We start from the raw sequence: 20,312 nt of genomic DNA on the forward strand, positions 1-20,312 counted from the left end.
ATTTGCTGAAAACATCTAGTTCATATGAGTCGTTTAATTATGTAAAGTTTCTATCAGTCGGATCATATAGGCTCTGGAACCCAAGAAAGTCTTAGGCAGGAAACCAAGATCTGAGCTGCCCCTAAGCAACACTGATAGAAGGTGGAGGGCATTGATCATACTGATTTTAACAGATATCCTTGGGGGGTGGTTTAAGAGTGAACTGAAGGCCTAGCTTAGTGATAGGGCAAGTGCCTAGCGTGTGTGAGGCTCTGGGTTCAAGCCCCAGCATGCCATGAGAGGTGGCCCATTGTCTGTGCATAAAGCTTTACGGTTTACTCAGCTTTCGAGTAGTAAGGGAGGCAGAGATGGTGAGTTGACAATCCTAGCATAGTGGAGTGGAGTGGCCACCACCACTGTAGTAGGGGGTCCTATAGGGCACCACTATAGGACTGAAGTCCCCTTGTTTGGGGTGACTGATTTGAGTGAGGACAGATTAGGATAGTAAGAGTTTGGGGTCTGGGCAGTACCAAAGACCTGGACTCAGGTGGGGACAATATGAATGGAGATGAGGTTGATGGAAGGGATGCTAAGATTTGGGGACCAAGAGAAGGGGAAAGTTCATGATGCCTGTCGAGATTTTTTACATAGGTACCTGGTTGGTACCCATGCTAGCCAGAGGCCAGCACCAGGCATGTTTTGAAAGCATGGTCCCTAAACGCAGCAATCGGTTGAGAGGTGGGGCTTTTAGGCCATGATTGGGCTGTGAGGACTCTGACATCGGTGAATTGATAGCTTATTGGACTTCAGGGAGGTGAGACCTGGTTGGAAGGCATTCCCTGGAAGTGTTCATCCTCTCTCCTGCCCTTCTATTCACTCTTATTTTTTCCTTCTCTCTCTGCTCTCTGGCTTCCTTCAGCTGAGCAACTATCCTCCACCATAGCCTTCCACCATGATGTTTCTGCTCTGGCATTAGTCAGCCGTGGACCAAGACCTCTGAAATCATGAGCCAAAATAAATCTATCTTCCTCTAAGTTCTTGTCAGGTATTTTGGTCACAGTGTCGAAAAGCTCACTAACACAGTACCTTTGCAGAAAAATATGGAATCTAAGGAAAACCGTAAGTTCAGAAGGTGGGAGATGGAGATGATGATTTCATTTGAAAAGTTGTGGTTTTGAATAGCAGAATTGGCTTCCTTGCAATGGCGAGAGGAGACAGACGTTAGATAAATATATGAATCTATGGCTGCCACTGGCCAGTTATGTGAAGAGAAGTAAATCAGGAAAGAGAGATAGTGAGGAATAGAATGTGAGGTCAGATGGATCATATTGAACTACTGGCTATGCATGAATTTTTTTAAAAGTATGTATTAGTGCCTCCCCAAATCCTTGACCTCGTGGAGCTTCTGACCTGGGGGAGAGACAGACAAAACACAGTAGAAATAAGTCAAATGTGCAGATGATATTAGATATAAATATGTACTAAGGAAAAAACAGGGGAGAGGATTAACATGGTGAAAGTTTGGGTAGCCCAGAAGGACTGCACTGTCAAGGTGGTGTTTGAGGAAAGCCTGGAGGAGTGGAGGGAAGCCTGTCATGACTGTTGGCAGCAAGTGCACAGATCCTGAGGCAGGAAGGCAGGTGCCTGGTGTGCTGGGGATCAAGGTTGGAGGGGTGGAATCAGCTGGAGATTGTATAGGCCTCAGGGTCTAGATCAAGGTTTTGGCTTTTTCTGGGTTGCAGAAAGCTTTGATCCAGGCAAGAGCTGACTCCACAGACAGGGGGCCTGACGTGGCTCTAGCCAGGGTACCAGCCACGTGGAGGTTAGAAGTGGCCAGCCCTGGAGGAGGATTGGCTTTTGGGCCTGACAAGGGTGGGAGCAAGGGGAGGAGGTAAGGGTAACTTCCAGCCACTTCCCCGAGCATCTGGTCAAGTCCTGAGGGGAAGAACCAGGTTGAAGGAGGGAGTAGTTTAGAGAACAGCGCTGCCTGTGAGGACATCAGTTTCGGGGTTAGAAAATTGGATTTGAGATTGTGGTGCTCAAGGAAAAAGTGGCTGGGAGGTAACAGTGTGGAGATGGTTTTTAAAGCCAGGGGACAGTGAGCGGTATGTGTTGCCAAAGAGGAAAGAGATTTGGAGGCTGGGAGAGGACCAGCAGAGGAGACAGCTGGGGGGTAGGGCTGGCAGGGCTTGCAGGGGAGCCGAGAAAGCTCTGTCTTGGACACCAGTGAAGGAAGTCTGTGAGCCACGTCTGAGCAGGGTTAGGGTTCAGCTCAGTGTGTGTTGGGGCGCACTCTGCTTTACCAAAGAGGGCAGCAGAGGGGTGTGTGTGTGCAAGAGTATCGTAGTGACTGCAGACCCTGGGTCAGGTAAGGGGGAAAACAAGGGTGATGTGTGGGGCTCGGGACAGTGAAATGAACTGAAGTGCAGTATTTGGCAGGCCTGGTGGGGTCAAGGAGCTTTGAGAATTGGGGTCCTTGGAGTATTGAGGAGGAGTCAGGCAAATGAGGAACAGAATTGGTGTTGGGTTGGATGTGAGTGGTGAGGTACAACCAGAAGTCAGGAATGGCTTGCAGGGGAGGGATTGGGCACCTGGATGTGTTGGTGATGTCCATCAGCAAAGTGAGAAACAGTGGGCTTTGTTTTGAAATTGATGTGGGAAAGTAGTACGTTGACTGACTATAGAGCTAAAGACTCTTTTTCTGTGTTCATTTAGTCAGAAAGTGTTGATTCCTCTGCATCTGAGCAATCTTCCCTCTTGTTGTCTTCTGTCAGCTAAGGCTGAGAACCCAGGTCTCAGGGAGCTGGTCTTCCTGTGGCTGGTGTCACATGTGAGCGCTGTTTACCTTGCATCTTTTGCCATAGAACGGTTTCTAATTTACCCGTTAGAAAGGGGGCTGAGAGAAAATCAAGACGCAGGGTGAATGAAGAGGCCATTTAATGGCAGACACAGGACTTGGGGCCATGTGTTTGACTCTCCTTGGCCCCTGGTTTACCCCTGTTGTTCCTGTGTATTTGTTGATACAGCTTGCTCTTACTCACAAGGGCGCTGATTTTGAAGACACAGTATGTGACCACCTGAACTACAACCAAACTTAAGAATATGAACTAACTGGAAGCAAGTTTCTGCTCTTTAGGGGAAACTTTTTGAAAATACTTATGACTAGACTTATGGGATTACAAGAGTAATACATGTTTAATTAGGAAATTTGGAAAACACAGTAAAACATTAAGAAAAAATATTTCTGAATCGGATAGTTATGGAATTGACCAGGAAGCAGAGGTATATCCCTTCCCCCTACTCTTTGTAGTTACAACAGATACAAGTTCATAAGGAACACCCTGACCCTGGAGAGAGTGTTAGGAGGAGGAGCGGTGCCTGGAAGTGTGGCCACTTTAAAAAGAAGGGGCAAGAACACCAATGTTCATAGCAGCACGGTTCACAGTAACTACACTGTGGAACCAACCTCGATGCCCTTCAGTAGATGAATGGATAAAGAAAATGTGGTATATATACACAATGGAATTTTCCTCAGCATTAAAAGAGAATAAAATCATGGCATTTGCAGGTAAATGCATGGAGTTGGAGAATATAATGCTAAGCGAAGTTAGCCAATCCCAAAAAACCAAAGGCCAAATGTTTTCTTTGATTTAAGGAGGCTGATCCATAATGGGGATGGGGGTTGGGGGGCTATGGGAGGATCAGATGAACTCTAGATAGGACAAAGGGGAGGGAGGGAAAGGTGGAGAACATGGGGGTAGGAAAGATGGGGGAATGAGATGGACATCATTACCCTAAGTAGATGTATGAAGACACGAATGGTGTGACTCTGTTATACAAGCAGAGATATGAAAAATTGTGCTCTATATGTGTAATATGAATTGTAATGTATTCTCATGTCATATATAACAAATTAAAAATAAAAATAAAATAAATGTGCCTTGAAAAAAAAAGGTGGGGGGAGATTGTCTCCTGGGAGTGACTCCAGGAGACCTGAGACCCCAAGGACTGTAGTCTGATGGGTTTTCTGAGCAGAGTGGAGGTGAGTGTTGCAGAGGCCAGATGGTGAGCCCAGAGCCCACTGTGCCTGGCTGCTTTCCTTGTCCTTTCCCCTTCTCTGTTTTCTTTTCCCTTCCTTTTTCTTTTTAAGTCAAGCAACCTTGGCAGACATGGGTTGTGGTGTGAATGAAGAGGCTATTTAATGGCAGCTTTGATCTAAACTGATCTAAACTCAGATTATGTGATGGCAAATTTGTTTTCCTTTTTTTTGGCAGTGGGGTTTGAACCCAGAGATGCAACATCCCCTGCCCTTTTTTATTTTTTGTTTTGAGGCAGGTTCTCACTGAGTTGCTGGGTCTTGCCTCAAACTTGTGATTCTCCTGCCTCAATCTCCTGAGTAGGTGGGACTACAAGCATGTACCACCACACCTAGCTGAATGTTTATTCTGAGCAATGAAAAGCTGGCAGAAAGGTGTTTTTTTTTTTTCTTTTTAAAATATCAATAGTTCTATTCTGAAAACCAAACGGGGAAGCCCAGAACATGTTCTTGTTCTTTGACTTTGTCCAGGTGCCTTGGGCTTCCTTCTTGTACATTCCTAAGTAGAAGGTTAGTTTTTAAAGTTGAAAGTCTTGGTTGGGTAGTGATAATAGTTGTCTTAGGGTTGCCTCAATTTAAACATGACTTTTTGGGAACAGAGGGAGGCTCAGGCTAGTGTCACAAATATTGCTGAAGTTCTCTTGAGATTATAGTAGATTAAATGGATTTGGGGACTTTGATTTAGATAGCTATCATTACTTTACTTCTGTTACAATATCATTCAGATGTTATATTGGAAGTAAAAAGGATGAAAATAACAACAATAAAAATAAAAGTTGTCTTAGAGAACATTCTCTTTTTATAAGAATAATAGACCCTTCTCAGAATCACACTGTTAATCCCAAGATCTGAGTGTGAAAGGAGACCATTTCCTGGAGTCAGCCTAGAGAATTGGTGTAATTCTCCTCTTTCTGTAAGAAAAGAATTTTAATCTACTATGTAGATTACTATGTATGGTTAGTGTATTATTAGTGTGTGGTCAGTATCTGTTACTGGGAACAGGTTCCATGATTTAGGGGAGTCAGTGCTCTTGACAGGTCAAAATGGAACAAAGAAGATGATCAGCCTTTTCCATTAGAAAAATAAGTTTTGAAAAGGAATTTACAAATATGTGCTTTGAAATACGAACATCAAAAAAGCTGAGAAGCAAATGAAGGTTTTTCTGCATGATAAGAGATCCTTTTCCTTACCCCCTTTTTCTAAGTTTTTGATCTCCTTAAAAAGTAATTTTTCTGTTTAGAATTTGAGGTTTCATATAGATTCTTACATTGCAGCTGACTTTAAATTTGAATAGTTGGTAATTTTAAACAAGAGATGTTAAAGTAGCATCACCATGCCTGTATCTTATCACTGTGCTCTTGATTTTTGTTTTTTGGTTTTTTTAAAAATATATATAGTTTTTAGTTGTAGTTGGACACAACATCTTTATTTTTTTATTTTTATGTGGTGCTGAGGATTGGACCTAGTGTTTCGCATATGCTACGCAAGCGCTCTACCACTAAGCCACAACCCCATCCCAAGGAGACCTTTTTTTAAAAATCTGAAATCTCCATCTTGAGGGGCTTTGGGGTACCAATGGCTTTTATAACAGGAGAAGGGGTTCAATGGGATAAAAGGTAGGAAATAGACATGTGGATTCAGTTAGGTTGTATTAATCAGAAGCATGTTAAGTCCTTTCCTTGGTGCTTACCTGGGCCACAGGTAACTTCTCAGTTTCTATTCCTGATGCAGGAAAGCAGTTACCAGGAAGTTGATTTTTAAAGGGGCTCTATTTGGATTCTTTTTTTTTTTTTTTAAATATTTTTTAGTTGAAGGTGGACACAATACCTTTATTTTATTAATTTATTTTTATATGTGGTGCTGAGGATCGAACCCAGTGCCTCACATGTGCTAGACGAGCTCTTTACCACTGAGCCAAACCTCAGCCCCTGGATTGTTTTAAGTGCAGAGCAATCCATGGTACAAATATACCATTATTTAATCCCTGTTGATAGACATCTAAATTATTTCTGATATTTTGCTGTTACCAGTAGCACCGCAGTGACTAACCTTGCACATAAGTCATTTCACTCAGATGTAATTGTAGGATAAATTTCCAAGAATGGGATTGTTGGGTCAGAGGAGCAAACCCTGGAAAGTAGAGGGGTGCCACCAATTGCCTTCGGTTAAGGTAATTTCATCAGCAGCGTATGAATGAATGCCTGTTTCCCACATGCTGGGCAGCAGAATGTGTGGTCTCTGCCAATGTAGTAGGTGGAAAAAAGTTTATCATGGATTTAATTTGTGTCTTACAAGTAAGGTTGAACATTTGAAAAGATGGGCCATTTATATTTCCATGGTTGTTTTCCTGTTGGAACATTGACCTTTCTTATAGCTGAGAATTCCATTTGGTAACCATGACATGTTCCTGTCATCTCTTAGGTGGCCTTAGGATCTTTTTTGGTCTGAGTTTCACAGGGCTGTATCTGGTGATAGGCTTTTTACCTGCAGAATCTAGAAATGGTGCAGAGTGCCACATGACTGGTACTGGGAGTGTGCCAGAAGCCTAGCCCACTTTTGAGATGACCGATTAATCTATTAATCACTTGAATGGGTTATTCATTCATAAGGGCTGGGCTTTAATCTCCTCTTAAAGGTCCCACCTGGTCCTATCTCTTAATATTTCATATTGGAATTAATTTCAACATGAGATTTAGAAGGAGCAGACCATATTTCAAACCACAGCATCTCTAGTTAACTACTTATAAGCCTCACCTCAGAGAGATGTTAACCAAGTGTCCAGCCCAGTGCTTGACTTGAATGTGTGCCAGGCCAACACTAACCACCCCCACCACTATTTATTTCGGGCTGCGTGTGGGAGCAGGAACACAAACTATGTGGCGACATTTTCAGTGTGGGACAGCGACAGGCGCATCCCCCCATCCGGTGCCTAGGGGCTGAGGGCTAGAATTAGGGAAGTGAGCACCTTCTGGCTCCTCTCAAAGGAAAAGTGGTGCTGAGGATAGGAGGGGCCACACGGGAAGCCCTGAGGCTGCTCTGGCTGCTGCACCTCCAAAAGTCCCCTGGAGAAGTCGGGAGTTGGGCCGTGCAGGTGCAAGAGGCTAAACTTGCTGGGGTCTGTGGGCCGCAGTGTCGACTGCTCCTGATGGTTTTGCTTACATGTGGCTACCAGGGGGTGTCGGTGGGGGCCATATTGTTTGAAGAGGTAGTGAAAACGAGATTTGGGGTTTTGGAACACCTATCCACTTCAGGGCAGTGAGTGGTATGTTAGAGCTATGAGCTGCAGCTTTTGGGGTGTCCTGACCTGAGATTGACTGCCTCTGGAGGTTTGGCATATGTCGCAGTGTGCTCACCTTGAGTTATTTTTCATGGTAGTTGATTTTGTTGATTTGTTTTTTTGGTTTGATTGGTGGGGAGTGTTGTTTGCAGTGTTGGGAATCAAGCCCAGGGCTTTATGCATGCTAGACTAGCCCTGTACCACTGAGGTACATGCCCAGCCCTTAATTTTGGAATTTCTAATAATATTGAAGGCAAGTGGAAAATTGTTTATGTTCATTAAAGAGGGGCCTGAAATATAGACTGGGGAAATACTGATTTCAATATTTTTAGTCTTTTTTCAAATTACACTTTAATTTGTAGGACAGGTTGGATTATCAGAGGAAATTATCTTGTGTAGATCTACTGTGAAGGGGGCTTATGAATTGTGTGTTACCTTTCTATTAAAAGAGCAGAAAGCTATTAATTTGGGGGAACTTTATTACTTTACTCTGAAAGTGATGGGCTTAGTGTAAAGTGTTTCATGGAGCTTCCAGACATGTTACTGTGGTAGGTGGGTTATAGAAGATCCTGAATAGGTGGGAAATTTGAGTTCTGAATCCTTTGATCAGAGGTGTGGGTTCTAGGTGCCTCTGCCGTCTGCCTATAGGAGCACCCCCAATATCTCAGGAGAGCTCCTTTTGGAACAAGCACAACATTGGCTTAGCTTAGCAGAAATAAAGCACTTGAGCAAAAAAGACCCATTTCCTGAGCCATAGACACCCCCCCACCCCCAGAGTCAAAATAGCACTGTGTTTTGGAGACAGACAAAAATCAACCAACAAATTGAAATTAAAAACCTGCTTTCAGAGCTAATGAAATGCCTGCATAGTAGTGATTTGGGAGACAAGTTTGGTTTCAAACAGTTTAAGAGGGAAAAAGGACCTCTTGTTCCCAAAAGGGTTATAAATAAGTCATCTTTTAACATTTTTATAAAAACATGATTAATTTCCTGAGAGGAGAGACGCCAGATTTCTCCCGTTATCTGTGTTGTTCCTAATAGTACAAACTAAAGCCAGGCTTCATTAGTTTAGAAAGCTTTCTAAGATATGTTTTATTTCCTGGTTAAAATAACATTTAGAGGTCCACAAATGTGAAACTCGTACTATCAGCAACATTTTTCATCTTTTCCCGTAAAAGAAAAAAACAACTCAATGCCTTTCTCAAAGAATTTATTTAATATTTGTTTTTATTCCCCCCTAGTGCTGGAGTTCCAACCCAGGGCCTCCTACCACTGAGTACTCCCAGCCTGAACATTTTGATTTTTAAAATTAAATTTCATGTGCTTTTTCAAAAAGTACATCCTTGAAATAAGTGGATTTCAACAACCAAAGGAAACAAGATTAGTGAAATAGATTCATATTTTGAATAGAATTCTTTGCCTTTGAACACTAAAATTTAGGCAGCTCCTTGAACATTAACAAAAGATCAGGTGTCAGGCAAGAGCAGCCCCTGAGGGTGCCCTGTCTCTCATGGCCTCAGCCCCTTTTTGTGCCCAGTCTTCCTGGTTTGTTCCCATTACCAGTGGGAGCTCTGGTGGCGCGAGGGAGACAGACATGTTCCTGTCCTTCAGGGAGAAGGGAGGTGGATGGGCCCCACCTCAGCTCTGCTGTCAGCAGGTGCAAGGTGGGCCTCGAAGTCCCTAGGACAGGTAGATCTTGTGCACATTCTTTAGAAACCACCGATTATTTAGGTCAGTAATATTTACAGTTAAGTAAACTTCCTAGACCTCCTAGGAAAGAAAACTTCCTTTGTAGGGTGTGATTTCTATGCCCCCTATGCCAGTCTCTTTGGAACCTGCATCTCTGTCTGCCCAGCCATCCTCTGGCCTGGGCGGGGGTGTTGCCCACTGTACTGTTAGAGTGTCTGCCCACCGCCCCCACAGCTCTGTAGGAGCCACAGCTCCCATCCAGGCACCCCCGCCGTCCATAATCATGTCCTCTCTCTCTCTTGAACCTTACCTTGGCCACTGTTAAAACCTCAATCCAGGCCACTGTCCTTGTCTTCCCCTTATTTCCCAGCATCCATCCGTTCTCCCTGCTGCAGCCAGAGTGGCTATTCAAAGCACATATCTGATTGTGGATTCCCGTGCTTGGCATCCCTTCATGGTTCCCTGCTACTTCCTATGGTAAGTTGGAATTCCTTAGCCACATGCCCCTCTAGACTGAACTTCTCGGGGAGCAACAGGACTACGTCCTCATTGCTTGGGACATGGCCGGGATTTGTTGAATGTTTATGCAAGCCTTTATTTAGGCTGAAGAGTGTCTAGTTCTAGTTCTTATTTATTTGGTACTGGGGATTGGACCCAGGAGTGCTTTACCACTGAGCTACACCCCCAGTCCTGTTTTGCTTTTTTTTTTTTTTGCCCCTGGATACTGGATCTCATAGTTGCTGAAGCTGCCCTTGAACTTGCAGTCCTCCTCCCAAGTCACTGGGATTACAGGGTACTTCAGTAGGCCTGGCAGTGTCTGCATTTTATAGTAGTTAATTCATGTGTGTGTGAGAGCAGAAAGAGAGCAGTAAGAAGTGCTAACTCTTGCCCATGTCTGTCTTCCTTGGTGCCATATAAATTTAAAAAAAAATCATTGAGGCGAGGTTTGCATAGCATAAAATTAACCATGTGAAAGTGAACAGTTCATTGACATTTAACACAGTCACCGTGTTGTGCAACCACCATCTCAGCTAGTTCAAGAACATTTCCATCACCCCATAAGGCATTCTCTACTCAGGGAGCAGTTATTTCTCCAGCAATCCAGGATGAATGCCGGGGAAGGGTAGCCTCAGCTCACACAGGACTTCAAACCAGACCTGGGTTTCTCTGATTTAATAACTTAAGTGCCCTTGTTTTAGGAGAGCTCATCTGAGTATGCACGCCTCATGGCTTCTCAGTGTGTTGAGTGCCGTTTTGATGGAGTGTGGTGCCCGATGCAAGTTAGTTTCCTGTGTGGATCTGAACTTGGCTGGAAGTGTGTATCTGGCTTAGCAGCTAGTTTTATAAGGAAAACTAATGCCACAAACCCAGGTGGCTTGTGTATAAGCTGTAGCATGATTTAGCAATAGTTTTAAAGATAGATTTTTTTCTTAAAACACTGTAAGAAAATTCTGCCCTGTAAGTATGCATAGTGTCACTTGAGATCTCTGGAATACTTTAAAACCAGCCTCAGACTTGGATGATAATCTTTTTTTTTTTTTTTTTTTTTTTTTTAAGAGAGAGAGAGAGAGAATTTTTTTTAAAAATTTATTTTTTAGTTTTCGTTGGACGCGATATCTTTTATTTTTATGTGGTGCTGAGGATTGAACCCATCGCCCATGTATGCCAGGCGAGCGCGCTACCACTTGAGCCACATCCCCAGCCCCGGGTGATAATCTTTATGATCTTGAAAGAACTGTTTAATTTTTTCACTGTTCTCATTTCTTTGACTAAAAGTTAAGTAGATTGAGAAAGTCCTGAGAGATTTCCAATCTACACTAAGCTGCTTAGACCTTTTGTCTTTTAAGTTCTTTTTCCTTGTAGAAATAAATTGTACTCATTAGAGAAATTGCCAAAGTAAACAAGGGGAAAAGAAGGTAAAAAATTCAGGACTATTGATTAAAAAACAACCACTGCTAATATTTGGAAGTAATATGCAATAACATATGGATACATACTGATTGTAAAAGATCCAAACATCCAAGGAGGGTTCTGAGGAAGAAGGTGTCTGCCATAGCTGTCTTGTCTCAGGGGCACTCTTCCTACTGATTTGTGATTTTTCTGGATCCTTTACCAAGGGTTTGCACAGGTAGGCAGGTTATTAAAACTTTATTTATTTATTTACCATTTTAAATTTTTGAATTTGTTCTGGTTACACATGACAGTAGAATACATTTATGCACTTTGATATACATAGATGGGATATAATTTCTCATTTTTTCTGAGCATACATGTTTTAGAATCATATTGGTCATGCAGTCACATGTATACATAAAGTAATAATGCCTGCTTCATTCTACTATCTTTTCTATCCCCACATCCCCTCCCCTCCCCTCCCTTCACTTCCTCTACCTAATCTAAGGTAATGCTGTTCTTCTCTAGTTGCCCTCTGCCTTATTGTTTCAGCATCCACATGTTAGAGAAAACATTTGACCTTTGGTTTTTTGGTGATTGGCTTATTCCACTTAGCATGATATTCTCCAACTCCATTCATTTACTGGCAAATGCCATAATTTCATTCTTCTTTAAATCTGAATAATGTTCCATTGGGAAAAAAAAATATATATACACACACCACATTTTCTTTTCTTTTCTTTTCTTTTTTTTTTTTAAACCACATTTTCTTTATCCATTCACCTAGGTTGGTTCCATAATCTAGCTGTTGTGAACTGAGCTGCTATAAACATTGACATGGCCGTATTACTATAGTAAGCTGATTTTAAGTCTTAAGGGCCTTGGACATGCTAGGCAAGTACTATAGTGCTGAGCTACATCCCCCAGCCCAATATCTATCTTTTTGATGAATATTTAGGTTTTCCCTAAGTATTCAATAATTCAAACAACGCTGCAGTGGTCAACTTCAAACACACATACCCCAGGCATGGATGTTTCTCAAGAATGAGTTTGCATGCCGTTGCTAGATCCAGAAAAATACCTGTTTTAAATCCCTTCTCCATATCACCCCTTACAAAGACGATTCCACCAAGAACATAGGATGGTTGCTGTCCTCCACACCCTGGTCAACCCTAGGTTCATCTTTTAAATTCCTCAAATCTGTGTTAAAAAATAAATTTTATTTTACACGTCATTTTTATAATTTTCTAAGTGAATTAAAATTGGGACAGCTATTTGTATGCTTATTGCATATCTTAATTTTTCTTCTGTGAATTTGATATTCCTAGCCTTTGCCCATTTCCTTTGTTTTTTTTTTTCATGAACTATTGTGACAGACCCTTTTTCATATATAGAAGTCTGTTTTCTCTATGGCCATCTAATCTTTTCTGTATTTTAAAAATGTAGTTTTTCTGTTATGTCTATAGTTAACTTAATGTTCAAGTTTCCTTGATATTACAAACTAATTTTTCTTGTATTCTGGATGTAAATAAGTGGTTTATAACTAATTACTTGTTATACTTAGGCAGTGATTACTTTCTTTGGGTTTAAGCCTTTTTGGTTTTCAGTTTTGCTTCTGCAGGAAAGATTGCTAGGAACGGAAACATTTGCCTGAAGAATAAAAATGTTAACGTTCCTGCTGCAGGACGGTGGAACCCAAGATGATCATGCTGCCCCTCACCAAGGGCAGGCAGAGAAGGGACTGCTGGGTGCCAGGTGTCTCCTTTGAACTTTCCCCAGACGGGTCCTGGTCTTTATGTGGGAGACCCAGAAACTGAATATGAATTGAATATTAATTGGTACTGTTAATAATCTAGCCTGTTGGTGTGTGCTCCCACCTGGGGCACAAGGGGAGCCCACACAATAGGCTAGTTTATGTAAGGGCAGTGAGTGTTAACTAAGCTGGCGAGCTAGTCGGGGAAGAGCACGCACGGTTCCAGTTCCTCTAGCTGAAGTTCCTCCTTCCAGGGCAGCCGTCAGGTGGTTTCTCGGGAGGGATCTTCTCTGAGCAGCTTTGGGGTATTCTCTTCTGTTCAGTGATGATGGCCTGGTCATCTGAACAGCAGTGCTGGCCTCTCAGCACTGGCCCCTCTGCGCCTCTTCCCCTTGGCTGAGCTTCTGTGAGACACGACACTGCCTCCATCAAAAACGCATGCCCTGGTCGCTGTTGCAGCACGGTGACAGCCTCACGATTTCATTTAAGAGGGCTGGGGATATAGCTCAGTGGGCGGAGTGCTTGCCTCACATGTTCAAGGCCCTGGGTTCAGTCCCCAGCACCACAACAAAACTAAACAAAAGCTAGAATTTCATTTAAGAAAACTAAAACTTTGCTGCTGTGATGGGGGAATTGCATACTTTGGACCCCTATGAGCCTTACAGAGGCCTTTTTAAAAGGAAAAAAACAAGTTTCTCCACAGCAGAGTGTTAAGTGCTGACACAGCCTCTTTTTCTTTTATTTGTTCTTTTCAGATATGTACAATGACAGCAGAGTGTATTTTGACCTATTATACATACATGGAGTAAAACTTATTCTAAGTAGGACTCCATTCTTGTTGAACAGGATGTAGAATTTCACTGGTCCTATATTCATATATGAATGTAGGAAACTTAGGTCTGATTCATTCCACTGTCTTTCCTATTCCAGTACCTCTCCCTTCCCTTCCCCTCATTCCCCTTTGTCTAATCCAATGAACTTTTATCCTCACGCCCCCATTGTGTGTTAGCATCCGCATATCAGAACATTCGACCTTTGGTTTTTTGGGATTGGCGTATTTCACTTAGCAGGATACTCTCCAGTTCCATCTGATGCTCTCCAGTTTCATCCGTTTACTGGCAAATGCCATAATTTCATTCTTCTTTATGGCTGAGTAATATTCCATTGTGTATAAATACCACATTTTCTTTATCCATTCATCTTTTGAAGAGCACCTAGATTGGTTCCATAGCTTAGCTCTTGTGAATTACACTGCTATAAACATTGATGTGGCTGTATCACTGTTATATGCTGATTTTTAAGTCCTTTGGGTATATAGTGAGTCAAATGATGGTTCTATTTCAGATTTTCTGAGGAATTTCCATACTGCTTTTCAGAATGATTGCACCAAAGTGCGGTCCCACCAGCAATTTTTCCTACACCCTCACCAACATTTATTGTTATTTGTATTCTTGATAATTGTCATTCTGACTGGAGTGAGATGAAATCTTAGTGCAGTTTTAATTTGTATTTCTCTAATTGCTGGACATTGTATTGCTCTAATCGTTTGAACCTTTTTTAAAAAAATGTATTTGTTGACCAATTTTATTTCTTCTGTGAAGTGCCTGTTCAATGATTTACCTATTTATTGATTGGTTTATTTATTTATTTATTATTTATATTTGGTGTTAAGGTTTTGAGCTTTTTTAGTACAAGAGATTGAACCCAGAGGTACTTTACCACTAAGCCACAACACCCCCAGCCCTTTTTAATATTTTATTTAGCAACAGGGTCTTGCTGAGTTACTTAGGGCCTTGCTAAATTGCTGAGGCTGGCTTTGAACTTGTGATCCTTCTGCCTCAGCCTCTTGGGCTACTGGGATTACAATGTGTGCGCCACCATACCCAGCTGGTGTTGAAGTTTTTTGAGTTCCTTTTTTTTTTTTAATACCTTTATTTATTTGTTTGTTTGTTTTTATGTGGTGCTGAGGATACACCTCTATCTATCTATCTATCTATCTATCTATCTATCTATCTATCTATCTATTTTTATGTGGTGCTGAGGATCGAACCCAGGGCCTCGAACATGCAAGGCAAGCGCTTTACCACTGAGCCATGACCCTAGCCCTTGCGTTCTTTTTATATCCTGGAGATCAATGCTCTATCTGAGGTGCAGATGGCAACGGTTTTCTCCCATTCTGTGGGTTCCCTCTTTACATTCTTGATTGCCTTCTTTACTGTGAAGAAACGTTTTAGTTTGATACGATCTGACTATTGATCTTCAATTTTACTTCTTGCGCTTTAGGATTCTTGATGTAGAATTTGGTTCCTAAGCCGATGTGATGGAACGTTGGGCCTACATTTTCTTTGTGTTGGTGCAGAGTCTTTGGCCCAATGCCTAGGTCCTTGATCCACTTTGAGTTTTGTCACACAGCCTCTTAATGGAGGGTTTCTCTTCAGGTGGTGATCAATGGAGGGGCCACGTCCACTGGTGAGCAGGACAATGAAGACACAGAGCTCATGGCAATCTACACTACAGAAAATGGCATTGCTGAGAAGGTACTGTCATGTCCCATGTCCCTGCCTCTGCCTTGGACCCCATGCTGCAGGGATGGGGATGTCCTTGGACGGGGACTCTGGGTCTACCCTCCTGTGCAGGGCTGTGTCTGTGGGTCTGTTCTCTTTTTAATGGAGAGAGGAATCATATTTACTGGGTTTTAGTTGTCTTGATGGTAGTTAAGTTCATTATCTAGATGTTTTGAAAAGCCTCACCCAGGATGCCAGAGAGAAGAGGTTAAGAGCTTGAGGACTGAAGTCGGGTCTGGCTGTGAATCTGACTCAAACCCTAAGGGTCTACATACATTGGAGCCCCACCCCCTATTGTCTGAGCAACAGTGTTTAGGCCAGTAGGAACTGGGTTTTAGTTGTCTTAATGGTAGTTAAGATGTGAACCTTATAGTGTAGACTTTATTTTTATATACAAAGATGCTCTCCTTACCAGGGATGCAATGGGATGGGGTTGGGTGGGAGGGGCAGACCAGTACTTTTTGTTTGAAAGCAGTTGACGTTTTACAACATCTGTTCACTGGAGGTCTCAGGGTGTCACTTTACAGTACCAAACCCTGGAGCAAGCATCTCTGTCCAACTAGGAAGATCCACTGATTTGGAGAGAAGCTCTGAGCAAGCTGGATGCTTAGGGGGATGAGTTGATACCAAGGGACCCAGAATCCCAGAATCAGAGGATCAGCCGTCCCACTGAATCAGTGTACTTGACCCTCGCCTCAAATGGGGCCAAGGCTCAAGATTTAAAGAAAGGCAGCCTAGAGGTTAGAGTTATTTCTCAGCAACAGCGGGCTGTACGGAGCTGAATGCACCTCGTCTGGGCCTTCACTAATTATGTCCTTTCCCCTCACCCACAGAGCTCTCTTGCAGAGACTCTGGACAGCACTGGCAGTCTGGACCCCCAAAGGTCAGACATGATTTACACCATAGAAGATGTTCCTCCCTGGTACCTGTGCATATTTCTGGGGTTGCAGGTAAGATGGTGCCTTCAGAATGTGTAACCACTGTCAGATGCCTGAATTGTCAAACACCTGAGTTTTTGGAAAATTCAAATTTGAATTTTATTTATTGAATATTTTATTATAAATTTACTCTTAAGAGTGTTAAATGGGAATTTAAAAAAAATATATTTTTAAGTTGTTAATAGACCTTTATTTATTTATATGTGGTGCTGAGAATCTAACCCAGTGCCTCACAGTGCCAGGCAACTGTGCTACTGCTGAGCCCCAGCCCCAGCCCATGAATGGGAATTATTTATTTATTTATTTCTATGTGGTACTGAGGATTGAACCCAGTGCCTTGCATATGGTAGGTAAGTGCTCTACTGCTGAGCCCCAGCCCCAGCCCCCCATGAATGGGAATTTTTAACATCAATTTCAAAATAGCAGAGGAAGCCTGGTACAGTGGCACATGCTTATAATCCCACCAGCTTTGTAGGCTGAGGCAGAAGGATTATAAGTTCAAAGCCAGCCTCAGCTGCAACTTAGCAAGATTCTGTCTCAAAATAAAATGGGGCTGGGGATGTGGCTCAGTGGTAAAGAACCCCTGGGTTCAATCCCTGGTACCAAAAAAAAAAAAAAAAAAAAAGGCAGAGCAAGAGAAAAACTGGGAAAAGAAAGAAAAAAAATGTTCAGGGAATAATGAAGGGGGAAGAATAAGATGGTAGTAGAAATACAAAAGAAGGCTAGTTGCAGTGGTGCTTTCCTTTAATCTCAGTGATTCTGGAGGCTGAGGCAGAAGGGTTACAAGTTCGAGGCCAGCCTCTGCAACTTAGCAAGACTCCAAATAAAAAGGACTGGAGTTATAGCTGTGGTCAAATACCTCTGGGTTCAATCCCTGAAACCAAAGAATAAAGAAAGAAGGGGGGAAAAAAGGAATAGAAGGTAAAATAGAAGAAAGCCGACCAATACAGAGGGGTTGATTTTTACTGCCCATTCCTGTCTTGGCTAAATCCAGTCCACAGTCACGGCAAACTCTGCCATGAAATATGAGTAACCCTGAAAAATGCCCTTTTGGCCAGAACATAACTGTAGAGAGTCTTACCTTTAAAAAGAAGGGAAACTTGGCTATGGCTATAGAAGTGGCCACTTTGTCTTGAAGGGCACGTAGGCTGGGGGACAAGGCGAGGTGACACTCGGAGGCCTTCTTCATGCTTGATCCTTTCCCTTCTCTCTCTAGCTCCTTTTCCCACTTAAAGGCTTAAAGTGTTTTTTTGGAGAAAGGGGACAAGGCAGGAAGCTCTTTCCTCAGTGGCACCTCCTGGCCTTCATTTGCTCTGTTGTTTTAGCTTAGACCCTGTTCTGAGGTCTGACTTTCCATTTTCCCTTTCTCAAGTTTGCATGATCAGTTGCCCTAGGGTTTCTCACAAGCTGTGAAAGTTGGTCTCAGAGCCCAGACACATTTGCTTATGTGGAAGTGGGCTTGTGCCTGCTGACCTGGTGCTTTGGTCAGGTTTCCAGGCCCTGCCCTCCCTTTAGGTGTCAGAACTCATGGCAGCCTTCATCAAAGGTGTCTAGCAAAGGAGCAGTCAGAGCCAAAGGAGCTGAGCACTCTTGGTGAATACTTAACCTTGGGCCGAGTATCCTGAACCAAGTGCTGGAAACCTGCTGTTTGGAATCTTCCTATTGTAGATGTGTCTAAAAGTCTCCCCTAGTTACACAGGAGTGAAAAATCCTGCCTGTGTACTGCTCTTCTTGATAATGTGTAGTACACAAACTGAGTAGCGTGTTTCATCCCCAAGGAAACACCTGTACTGTTGGGCTTCATGGGCTGCAGGCAGCGTGTTTGGCAAACATGGGCAGATGGGAAAGCTGTGAGGAAGAAGAGTAGGGAGTTTGCGGAACAGAAATGAGAACCAGCCAAGCAGAGAAGTGAGTTGTGAGTGCTGGGGCTGTCCAGAGTCACAAGGAGTGGGGAGGGGTCCTCAGAGATGGAGCCACTGTGTCTTTACCTGTCTTGACAAGAACAGAAAAATTCTGTGTCTGCCGAACAATACCAGACCATAGAAAAAATCTGGAAAACACCCTATGCAATGAAGCTTATGTAGCTTTAATCCCCTGACCTGAAAGAATTAAAAAAGAGCAAATAGGGCTGGGGATGTGGCTCCGTGGTAGAGCGTTTGCCTAGCATGTGTGAAGCACTGGGTTTGATCCTTAGCACGACATAAAAATAAATAAATAAGATAAAGATATTGGGTCCATCTACAACTAAAATATATATTTTTTAAAAAGCAAGAAACTATAGACTGTTTTAGCAATGCAGATTAAAAAATACTAGCAGATCAAATCCTAGAATAAAAGTACAGCCTGACTAACCAGGGTTTATTTGAAGAACGCAGGAGTGGTTCAGCATAACAAAGTTAACGGATAAGAGGAGAAAGACCCAGTGCCAATAAAGCTTTGGGGCAGGGGAGCAGGTGTCTCCAGTAAAAATACATAAGCTGTCTTGAGTCCTTCCTTTGTGCTGGCCTGGATTCATGAAACTAGTAAGTCATCATATAAGGGGGAAACAGGATAAGAAAACACAATGAAAAGGGAAAAAAAATGTGATTTAGCACATGAGAAATCAAAGAGATTCTTCATGTGAACTGTGTTTATATATTTGAGATACTAGAGGAGCAAGGCTGGGATAAAACCAGGAGCAAATGAGGGAGGGTTCCTCTTTCCCTCTCGTCTCTTCTCTCACCCACAGCACTACCTGACGTGCTTCAGCGGCACCATTGCAGTGCCCTTCCTGCTGGCCGACGCCATGTGTGTGGGGTATGACCAGTGGGCCACCAGCCAGCTCATCGGGACCATTTTCTTCTGCGTGGGAATCACAACTTTGCTGCAGACAACCTTTGGCTGCAGGTGAGGCTGGGGTGTTAAAGGGGGATGCCGAAACCCGTAAGGCACTGAGCCGTGCCAGTTGCCCTAGGCTTCTTGGAAGAACCAGCAGGACTTGGGACAGGGTCCTGTTTGCCATTGGTCCCCACCCCACCCCTACAGGGTTCTCCTCCACGTTTGTCCTCTTGGTGAAGAGCACTGCCTGTCCCAGTTGTGCAGCCTGGAAACTCAGCCTCTCTCCTGTTTCTCTGTTGGCTGGCAAGTCACGTCCTGTCTCCCACACACCTCCCACCTCCTCCTGTAGTTCAGACTTGGACGGTTCCGCCAGGTTCCCAGTTGGTCTCTTTGCCTCCAGGGCTCCTCATTCTTACTCACTCTATACCCTATCCCTGCCCTGGCCTCGTTCCATATTTCTACCTCCACCTCTTCCTTGGGCTGACCAGGCTGAAGTTCCACTCCTTGTTTTAACTGAGATGTACCTGGTCCATGTGTCCCTTGCTCTCTGCCTCTTCTGTTTTCAGCTGTGTCTCTGAGTCCTGCCTTCTGCCATCTCTGTGTGCCCTGCCATCCCACCCTGCTGTGTCTTTGCCTCCCCACCCACCCAGCGCACACCTGCTCATCTTCTGTTCTGGCTTGCCCTTCTCTCCTCTGATGCGTGCTCAACTCTTCAAAAGCTTCTGCCATTCTCTGGATTCCCACATGTGCACTTTATGTTCATTCCTCTCATGCTGCTTTATTATACCCTGCCCTTTTTGTTTTATGTCTCTTTGTCACTGGCTTATGCTGCCCTCCCTGATGCCAGGGCTTTAGCTTGTCCTCTTTCTGTATCCCTAGTGCCCAACTTAAGTGAATGTGGAGCTAGCCCAGGGAGGGATGGAAGTATCCTTTCCTTCCTCCTCCTGCAAGCTTGCCTTTTCCTCTCTTTGTTCCATCTTCTGCCTTCTTCATAGCACAGCTTCTTACTTTCCTAAGACTCTGCTGGGGTGTGGTAGGAAGTCCACACTGGCTGGACTGTCTCCGAGTAAGCATTCAGGTTTTGTCTCTTGCTCCATCAAAAATAGTCTGAGTTAGGGTTGGCCTTCTCTGGGGGAAGTAGCTGAGAGAGGAACACAGCAGAGAAGTCAGGTGGGAGTCGTGGTCTGCATTCTGAAAGACCCAGAGTCAAGAGGGTTACCCTTTTGGGGGGACAGTGAGTAGTGCTGAGTGTTCTCGTTGCAGTGTGGGTGGTGTCTTGAGAGAGTAGAAGGTAGCTCCCTCGCAG

At 43.4% G+C, this 20,312-nt stretch overlaps 1 protein-coding gene across 9 annotated transcripts in view; it reads left to right on the forward strand.

Moving 5' to 3' along the window:
* The window catches only part of Slc23a2 (solute carrier family 23 member 2), a 113,674-nt gene that overhangs the window by 54,148 nt on the left and 39,214 nt on the right, over positions 1-20,312 (forward strand). For all 9 annotated transcript variants that reach the window (XM_078051453.1, XM_078051452.1, XM_078051459.1 and 6 more), the window contains 3 exons: positions 15,126-15,224; positions 16,085-16,201; positions 18,918-19,075. In XM_078051453.1, coding sequence (XP_077907579.1) covers positions 15,126-15,224; positions 16,085-16,201; positions 18,918-19,075 — 374 coding nt within the window. The remainder of the gene's footprint in view (positions 1-15,125; positions 15,225-16,084; positions 16,202-18,917; positions 19,076-20,312) is intronic.

This window comes from Ictidomys tridecemlineatus, chromosome 5 (assembly GCF_052094955.1).
Source record: "Ictidomys tridecemlineatus isolate mIctTri1 chromosome 5, mIctTri1.hap1, whole genome shotgun sequence".
Classification (NCBI taxonomy): Eukaryota; Metazoa; Chordata; class Mammalia; order Rodentia; family Sciuridae; genus Ictidomys; species Ictidomys tridecemlineatus.